General features: G+C 39.8%; 1 protein-coding gene across 2 annotated transcripts in view; it reads left to right on the top strand.

The window, feature by feature from the left end:
* Positions 1 to 647: 647 nt before the first annotated feature.
* Positions 648 to 10,139, top strand: part of sbf2 (SET binding factor 2) — a 113,020-nt gene continuing 103,528 nt past the window's right edge. For both annotated transcript variants that reach the window (XM_022202535.2, XM_022202534.2), the window contains exon 1: positions 648 to 808. In XM_022202535.2, the coding sequence (XP_022058227.2) occupies positions 754 to 808 (55 nt within the window). In that variant the 5' untranslated portion in view covers positions 648 to 753. The remainder of the gene's footprint in view (positions 809 to 10,139) is intronic.

Here is a 10,139-nt window from a genome sequence, read left to right as displayed (position 1 = left end):
TCACAACCTGCTGAGTTTTCGCATTGTGTTTAAATATAAGAATTCTTTTGACAGACTGGTGACAGACTTGCTTAGTTGCTGACTTGCAGTTGAAGACTTGTATAGCTCAAAGGTTAAATAATATTTCCCCTATAAAGGTGGTCCTGGCTCTACATCTTTATAATAAATTTAAAAAATCGCTCTGAAAAGGAGGTAAGCAGATATAGAGATGATATAACTATATGAAAATCTCTGCCACTGATTATAACACTGATGTAAATATTCTACATTCCTCTGTCAAAGTTGCTTTTTGCTGTATTTATTTCTTTTATTTATCTAGCATTTCTGTGAGTATTTTCCACTTATCCTCGACAGTACTTTGGAGAAGCTCCTAAGATCTCCAGGAGTTCTTGGAAAGCTCCCAGTCAGCCTCCACCAAATCCAATGTTACAGGCACAAATCACTGTTATAGCAGGTTTCCCCTCTGCGGTTGTAATTATACTCCCCGCTGCTACAGTAACGTTTAGTATTATTCTAGTGTGGTGGCTGTGTGTTTGGCTGTCCTCGTTATGAAAAAGGTCCTGTGCTTTAGGGCCAAAAAAGAGGCTCTGTTGGGACACAGAGCTGTATTTGTAAACTCAAGGGCCCACGCCCATGGATGTATCCCGCTCCTGCACGCAAGCGCAGTGGCACTCCTTCTGTCAAACATGGCTGTGCTTTGGAAGAAGGAAAAATGCTGAATTGTGTTGGTATATCTCGGGAAAAGCAGCAGACATGGCTAGATTGGCTGACTATTTTATTGTCGTGGGATACGATCAAGAGAAAGCCGGTAAGTTCGGCGGCGGGGCGGCTCGCAGATTGAACTGCGGAGCTGAGGTTTGCGTCCAGGCCGTCAGTCAGTGTGTGATGATGTTGATGCTAGATAGCTTTGCGCTTAGCTTCACGTTAGCCACACGGCTACCAGGCGACACTGGAAACACTTTCGGTTTTTCTCCATTAGCCGGCCAGATGGTGGATAATCATCCGGCGGTCATGTATTTACAGATCAAGCACACGCCCGACATTGAATCACCCGTGAATGTTTTCACACGACGATATGCGATCTTGGATCAATTGAAACTTTCCGTGGATTCAAATTCTGTCACATCCTGTCCCTGTTGATCGTGCTCCTGTCAGGTCCGAGAGCTAATAACACGGGGTCACGCTTCAATACTGATCACATTCGGTCATGTAAGACAGAACCTTGCTCCTCCTTTATCAGATTTGTTTGCTGAGTCAAACCAGGTGTTGATTGGCTTTAGTAAGCAGTATTTGCATCCATGGTTTGTGTTTGTGTTGCTTAGTATTGGTAGTGTGGGTATTGGATCTCCTGCATGCTGAGTTCTGAGTCTATTTTTCCTGCTGCAGCCTCACTTGCCATTGATTTGTTGTGTTATATTATTTTTGCCGGAAGAGTGCTCAACTTCTTCATGATGGGCGTAACATTATGCCAGAGCCTCAGCCCTCCTCTCCCTCTCCACTGTTGTTTTGTGGTGGGACAGGAAGCCCCTCATGCTTCCACTTACATGTTCCCCCTCAGATCCAGCCTCACATTCTTTTCGTCCAAGACAGGAAACAGCTTTGCACACATATCTAGGCATCCATAGATAAATAGATGAAAACATTTCTTCACTGCACAGTTCATAAATGCTACTTTGCAAATGGCTCAAACCTCTGACATTTACTGTCACTCGTGCACTTTTGCGGATCTTGTAAGAACGTTGTCTAATGAGCAGTTTGGAGAAATATTCAGCTAATCTGCCATTATGGGAACAAATTTAGGTTCCTAGCCTCTTTCGGTGGCTCCCATCCGGCGCCATGTGTGTCAATGAGGGGCCAGAGCAGCTGAATCTTCTTAGTCACCATAGCTTGCTATTCACAGTAGGTAAACAGTGTCTTTCATCAGTGCTGTGCATCCCAGCGCCAACTGAAAAAATGATATTTTTTTTGGGCTCCAGGGAAGAAATGTTCCTGGCGTCACCAGAAGAGTCTGAATGGATTCACATTCAAAAAGTCATACCACAAGAAGACACGGGGACCATGAGTTGAACTTTTTTCCTCTCTCTTCACTGGTCACTGATGAGGTTGACTGTAGAAAGAACAAACTACAACGGTCTGCCATCACAGACTGTGGTTGATTAGGTCTCATCTGCATGTAAGCCTGTCCCGAGGACAAAAATGATCCCCCACCCCTTACTGACTTGTATTGGTCTGCTTTTGTTATGTTTTGGTGAGTGTAACGAAGCATATTAGTTGTTGCAGGGATACCTTAGTTTGTAGCTGGCGGTGGTTTTCACAAATGTGAAAAATTGAAATGACTTTTAGATTTCTATTGCACAGGAAAATTATAGATAACTCTTTATTTCTCCTTAGTATCTAGAGCCATGCTTTTGCTCGGTACAGATGACTTCTTGAAGTTAAGTTTTAGTCACAGAAATGAGCAGTACGTTGTCTAGACAACAGATTTTTCCTGTCCACCTTGCTCGTTAATTCAAACCAGGAATCCCTGCATGGATCATCACCAAGCCTTCTGTGCCGTGCTGGCTTTTGCTCCACTGGCCTGACCCACTTCTCATTGTGAGATTACTATGGTTGGAGCCGTTGGAAATAAGACCAAGCATGCAATCTGTTGAGGAACGGGCTCCAGTCCAATTGGTAGTAAATTGGAATTACACTGTAAAAACTACATCAGTGCCATAAATTCTGAATACATGCTTCTAATAAACTGAAAATTATAGGACTATTATTAATTTTGAAAAACAGTCTTTGAGATAAAATGAAAACATTACTTTTGGACTCGTGTATGCAGCTGCAGTGTTAGTGGTGATGAAAAGTCTCCCTGAGTGATGGTGCAAAAAGGAACTCAGGCAGGTACAGTACAGCTGACTTGAAGAGGCAATATCATGTAGTAATGATGGTCACTTAAAAGCTTAAAGCATAGCAACATAAAGCACTGCATAGTATCAATTCTGACTAAGTTCAGTCAGGATTATTTACTTGAAATTGCATGACCCAGTTTCATTGACTTTCTTGCATTGCTCTTTTCTTTCTTTTATTTGCCCCTTGGGAATGAATATAAATCCAGGGTATGTGTCTACATAGTTTCATTATGACCTATTTAGAAAAAAATTATTGAAGGACGCATCTAATGGTCAAATCTTTGTGCTAGGTGCCCCAGACTGAAGTGATTTAAAACAAATGGAAAAAAAGGAAGTGAAAGTGGGACAACTTCTAGTTCCACAGTTTAGTGTTGATGATTAAACCCATCAGCGGTGCACTGTTTGTCACTGAAGTGCTTCAGATATATGAAAAATAGTATGCACTGGTCAGCATGATAAAATGGAGCATGAGAGGTACATTTCTGTATTAGAAATCTGACCGGAGTGTGCTTCCCTTGGGGCCAATGTCATGTGCCACAAACATTGGAATTATTTTCATGAATAATGTTGGAATGTGAAAACTCTGGTTTTGATGGATGCCGCCTGATTTGAACCCTGCGGTACTCTGTATTTTCCTTTTGCAGTAGGACACTGTTTGTCTTTGCTGGCAATGGTTTATATACGACTTGGCTAGCTGTTTGCCATAAATTGCAGTTTGCCAAGTATAAAAAGAGGAATCTGCCCAGCTGCTTTTCTCAAACAGATTTTTTAGATGGATACCATCACTATTTATTGAATCACACTGCTTTTGGAATTTGTTTCACAGACACTGTGACCAATTTCTACTCTGTGTGACTCTATGGTGTGGATTATCTGGTCTGGTCTCGTGGAATGGCTTATGTAACATAGCAATCCTACAAAAAATAACAAAAAATAAGGAGCAAAAATACTTCCATCTGCAGATGTATTTTTACCGCGTGATTTTGTTTTGCGTCATACGATGCTTAACTGTAGACATGCAAATATACACGCTTCAGATGAGAGGTTGTCTCTTAATTTGCCTGCTAATTCATAAATGGCCTCTAAGATTTACTTTAATCGTTGCATGAAGAATGAGTCCATGTTAGCTTTTTGTCCTCCAAAACTTTCATGAATCGACTTTCTGTTGTAACTTCTCAAAGAGTGTTTGTTTTTGTGCTGCTCTCTTGGCACACCCACAAGGAAAGTGCTTTTCCAATAAAGCGCCCCTTTCTTAAACAAAAAAAAAAATGGCATTTGAGATTCTAAGAAGTTAATGTTTTTGTCTGCTATTTTTGCAATTTCATTTTGTTGGAAATTCTACGAAAACAGCAAATGTTGGTGCTTCTGTGGTTTGTTTTTATGGCCGTTTCCTTAAACATCTGTGGCTGACTTTGTCATTGGACCATCTCATGCTTTTCATTCCAGGCTGTAAAGTGGTTTTCAAGCTCGTGTTGATCTGCACTCGTTGTGGTTCATAGTTTCATTTATGGGACCCTATTTATTAGCTTTAGGTTGACTCACAATCAGAAGTGCGTTAGCTTTGTGCTGGCTTTTGACCTTAAAAATGGTCTCCTCATTGTCCCTGTACAGTTTAGCTGCATGCTGAAGAAATACTCTACTTTTTCTTATATATCATTTTCTAAATGTAGCATTAAATTCTTCTTCTTAACTTCCAGAATATGACAAGTTTATGTTTTTACATTTTTTTCAGTTTGAAAAAAACTTCTCATTCCTATAAACTATAGCCAAACGTTCTCAATAAGCTCAGCATTTTGTTTAAGAAGTTGCTCAGAATCTTTATCAAAAAGCTGCATTTTGACATTTACAAACTCTCTTTGGCTTTTGTCTGTCTAAAACTGTGTTGCATAAACAAAGTTTAACTAAGCATCCATTTCTAGTAATCTGCTCAATACTTTATCTGACAGCTGTTTATGTATGCTAAAGTGATGACTACAATCCATACGCTACGTTAGCAAGTATTAAATTTGGCTAAATGATACTCCAAAGTAAACATTGTTCGGGTGCGCTTACTGCAGAGCTTTTCTAAACAGCTGGAGATTTTGATATCGTGTTGAAGATGCCAGAACTCGAAGTGCTGCAATGTGTTGTTGTTGGTTTTATAAATCATTATTTATTCAAGTCAAATCAAGTCGTGTAGTCTGTTTTCTTTTATCAGCAGTAACATAAACACATGTCGACATGGTGGCTGGCGCAGTGCATATGGGTTATGCTTTTGCAAAGTATGTTTTGACAACATTTGCAGCAAAGATGAGACTTAAGAATAATTTGTCAAAATATTGAATTTGCAGTGACTTTCCTTTTTTTTTGCAGTAAATTGATTAATGACATTTGTGTTTTAGCATCACCAATTATAGTAAATTTACAGTCAGAAACAGCTATTTGTAGAGTGTACCTTAGTAGTTGGTTAAGAATCATCCACTTTCATTTTGACTTACTTTTTTCACTTCTGTTCCATAAGATGCTATTAAAGGGCTTTATCGGAAAAGGTAGACTCTCATACATCCTAAATGTCAGTCCTTGTATTTCTTTAACACCAACAGGCTGATTGTGGTTAACAAAAGTTTGACATTACTGCTGTTGCTCTGAGAGAGCTGGCAGATGTGGAATTGTTTCTCACTTCTATTTTACATCTTGGATTTTCTGCCTCCATTGATTGTTTTCTTTTTAACTCCACATTTGGCAGCTTTTCGTTTGGGTTCAGACTTTGTGGTGAGAGGCGTCCCGACCACAATGGAGGAGTTCCTTCCTCTGTGTTGTAGTTTAAAGCTGATACGTAGGGAAACTCCACTGGCTACTGTTACCCCAGTCACAGTCTGTTGATAAGATGTCATACAATCAGAGCTTTGTGATTTTTGGGGTTATGCAAATTACACTAAAGTTCACAGCAGGAAACCTTTTAGTCATAACATTTTCAGATCAAATACAATATGACAGATGGAATTGGTTGGTAGGATACAGCTGGAACAAAACAAAATTCTGTTAAGCAGCAAATAATCCCCTTCTTTCAAACAAGCTAACCATTTCTTTTATCTGAGGGAACACAATGACTTTGTGACCCGAAATTTTTTAAACTGATGCAGTATTGAACTTAAATGAACTCTCTCTAAACTCAGACTATTTAATTTAGAGAGTTATGTCAACAGATGTAACTAGGGACTGTTAATAAGTTGCATCCAAGCATTATAAAAGGAGTCTTTTTTGAGATGTACGGCTTGTAACCAAATGGTGTTGGCTTCAAATAGGCTCACAAGAAGATGACAGCAGAAGACCTTGAACCACTGACTAATAATTATGGCACTGACATTAATGAGCAGCACAAATTTCTTTTCATAGACTGAGTGAAAGAGCCACTGCTGAAAAGATGATTGATTCATTTTTTGCAAACATTGTGCAGACCTATTTGAGAACCACGTCTGTGTGTGGAATGTCAAAAATCGGTCTCATGTATTGTTTTATTTGAACAACAAAGCTGCATTTTTATGGCCATGTGCAAAATGGGGACATAGTATGTGCATGTAAAAGTTTCTTTCTTTCTTTCTTTCTTTCTTTCTTTCTTTCTTTCTTTCTTTCTTTCTTTCTTTCTTTCTTTCTTTCTTTCTTTCTTTCAAAACTCCTCTCCTGGCTTGTATGTATGTCTTTTCTTCTGACGTTTCAACCTGGGCATGGCCTCAGGGAACTGTCTATTGTTTTACATATTTATCCTGTAGCTGTCTGCGCAAGATGGAAAGCTTTTAATGCGTCATCAATTTGCTAATCTCTGGTACCCTTCTGCCATGCAAACAGCACCTGCGTGTTCCTTTGCATATCATCCACACAGAACATCCAGAACATACTAGTTTCCTGAGGATGGTTGCTCTTGAGACACAGAATTCACAGACATGAATGTACAGCTGAATTGTATGTGTAAATTTGATTCACATCTATCTTGAAGTTTAACAGCGAGTGAGATATTCAAGGGATGACACTCTTTAGACAATTGGAGCTGTTCTGTACACAGCGACTGTTTGAATAAAGAAGAAGGCAATATGCATCTGCAGTGATTTGTGATACACATCTGGAGACTCTACATTTAAACTAAATCCTTTTGGATGCTACAAGTCCAACAAAGCTCTAATTCATTGTCAGTGGATGTGTTTTCTGATATATTTTCTCATTGTAACTGAGAGTGAAGGTAAGTAAATATGACACCTGTGAAGTTGGTCCAGATCTGTCCACCTGTGTGCACGACTGGACCAAAATCAGGTTAGAGGCTGACGTAAATGTTACATAAATTGGCAGAGTCCACTGGTGGCCGGACTATAAAAGGTAAAATAAGCATTTGGCTGATTTAATCAACAGTCACAGCAGTAAGATAAATCAAGAAGATAAACTGAGTTTTTTTTTTCCAAGAGGAGAAACATCTGCTCTAATCAAGAGAGACTAACAACTTTTCCTCTGTGGTTTTTCACTTTTTGTTGAGACTATGCTAAATCACGCAACTTAGTAATAAATTATTAGGTCCGTTCAGATTAAGTCAGATATTTGTGTGTGTGTGTATTGACTTGACTTTCAGAGATGGCTGAAGTCCCACTTAGTTTGCTGAGAAAGGGAACATTAAATTCTGTTGGGGCTTAGCAAAAATGTTAATATATTTTAATATTTAGTCAACTTTCAGAACCTTTTTCATTGTTCATTGATGAAACGGTTTCTGTAGAGGCATAATGATAAATCAGCATGTTTGTAGCAACTGTTGCATAATACACTAAGCTAAAAGAATAGTATTGTTTGTTAACCGTGGAATTTTAATGATATTAATCCTGACTACCACTACCACTGGGGAAGGTGCTTCCCTGTGCCCTCAGACCACTACTCCACCAACACTCAGATGCCACTATGTCAGATAGTTTCGCGTCTGCTGCACTATCTTTGCACTTTGTATAAGTGCATGCAAATGGATAAGGGTATCAGCCACTCACTTCATTACGGCTGCAGATGACAGTGCTATCTCAGCTAGATTAAACTAATGAACTTCTGTTTTTCATACTTATGTTGTCTCTGTAGTTTTTCCAGTCATCCAGGTCACGGTAACCCAAGGGGCTTCATTAAGCAAGAACTAGACTTCTCTTTCAGGTTCTTGAAAATGTTTCTCCTCTCATCCAAGAAGCATCTTCAGTTCAATATAAAAAGAAAAGTGAATTGAGGCGTATACTTCATGATGGATTCATACAGATAGATTTGTATGAAACATTGTCTTATTTTATATCATATAACTTCAACATTTATCACTGGGTCCTTCTATGTGCTAGAACAAACCACTGGAAAACCTGATTCAAAAGTGTTAAAAGCTCCCAAGTTGGAATATTTGATATGTGACGGATATTTCCTAGTCGTTGTGTTTTATAAGCTGTTTCATGGCCTAGACCTTGCCACAAACCTGTGGCAAGAATTTGCGGGCATCATGGCATCCATTTACGAGTGTAAATTTTGTTCTTCTTTTCTTTTTTGTGAGTGTGATTGTTCGTCTGTATATGTAGCCCTGCGACAGACTGGCGATCTGTCCAGGGTGTCCCTTCCCTTCGCCCGAGTCAGCTGAAATAGGCACCCCCCGCGACCCTAGTGAGGATAAAGCGGTGTATAGAGAATGGATGGATGGATGGATGGATGGATATTCGGCTCCGATTAATGACGAATATCTGAATATTTAGATTGGTTCTAAACGTGCAACGGGGGTGTCGGGTTATGAAGGAATGAGCCAAATTTATGGATCGGCTCTTAGTTTACAATTTCATTTCTGTACCACACTCAAGTTGTGCTGGATTGAGCTGGAAGTGGGCCACACTTTTAAAGTCAAATGCACATGTAGTGGGCGAGGACAGGTTTGATTCTAGCGTCTGCCAATAAAAATAAATAAATATACTTGATTTTTGACTGCACTTCCCCTATGTCATGCTAGCGGATGCTCAAATTAGCATGTTCCTTTTCAGGCCTGGGTTCTATTAGCCTCTCTGATGGGGTTCTTTATAGTTATCGGGGGGGTAGTATTTGAAACTGCAGCTTGTTTTAATACAAGAGTGCAGCCTCATGGAATGTGAGGAATTCTGTCATTTATTTTCATCTGTGGTTGAAAATTAGAACGTGGAGCACTCACGGCATGTGATTTCAATTAAAGAAGCTGTAAAGACCTGAAGACACGTAACGGTCAGACAGACTGGAGCTCTGCTAACACCAGTCTCCATGCTGTGTCTGGACACGCTCTGCTTTTATCTGCAGGTGAACAAAGGCAGAAATTTAACCAGCGTACAGCTTCCCCGTCTTTAAATGAGCATTCAGTACTCTGCAAAAATTTGCACACATTTTTTCAGGTATGTGGCGAGTACATTTCAAGCATCTTGTAGAATGTGTCATGTCTCTGCTGTCACTTCATGTAATCCCCGATTGGCTCAATGTTGAGATCAGAGCTCCGTAGAGGCCATACCATCTGTGAATTTGCTCTTCTTGTCAATCACAGATAATTCTTTATGACTCTCGCTACAGGTTTTTGTTTAAGCCTAAACATCTGAAGTGCCTCGAACCTTTACACAGTTGTGCGTACACACTCCCCAACTAAAACACATGCTCACTCAGGCCTAAGAGCTTCATCATTAGATTTAGGTTTCAAGGAGTTGTTGACACCAGGCTTGAGGCTCTTGGTGCCGGAGGAATACATGTCATTCTAATAATGTATAGCAGTTCCTTTTTTTCTGTTTTTTGAAGCAATCGTGCCTCCTCTGTGCATGGTGTCTGACCTCTGGACGAACTGTGACATAGGGACTCCATAAGTAGTCAGCTGAGCAGTTTGCCGAGTCATGACATTTGCCTGTTTTGAGTTAGAACTGCTGAAATGCACTGAATTGCTAAATGGAGCTAACCACTGCCATTTTTTTTCCAGTGACAGTATAATAACAGTGATCAGGCTTGCATACACCAGAATTTTTTGGGAAATGATTAAAATTGTAAATGACCATAAGTGGCTACTGCTGAATGGTGGTCTCACATAGCCAGACTTATCCCCACATCGCTGTGTCAGCACTGGAGAATGGTCTGGTTTAGGGGAAAATGCTCTGGCTTTTATGTTTTTATGTAAACCAATCACAATCGTCTTGGGCAAAGGTAAGCCCAAGGTGCAACATTGGTTCCCCGGTAAAAAGGTGTTGGGATGAACTTGTTTAGGGGGACACATAT

This window comes from Acanthochromis polyacanthus, chromosome 2 (genome assembly GCF_021347895.1).
Source record: "Acanthochromis polyacanthus isolate Apoly-LR-REF ecotype Palm Island chromosome 2, KAUST_Apoly_ChrSc, whole genome shotgun sequence".
Taxonomy (NCBI): domain Eukaryota; kingdom Metazoa; phylum Chordata; class Actinopteri; family Pomacentridae; genus Acanthochromis; species Acanthochromis polyacanthus.
The sequence above is the reverse complement of the archived record's forward strand: the minus strand, read 5'-3'. Positions and strand labels throughout refer to the sequence as shown.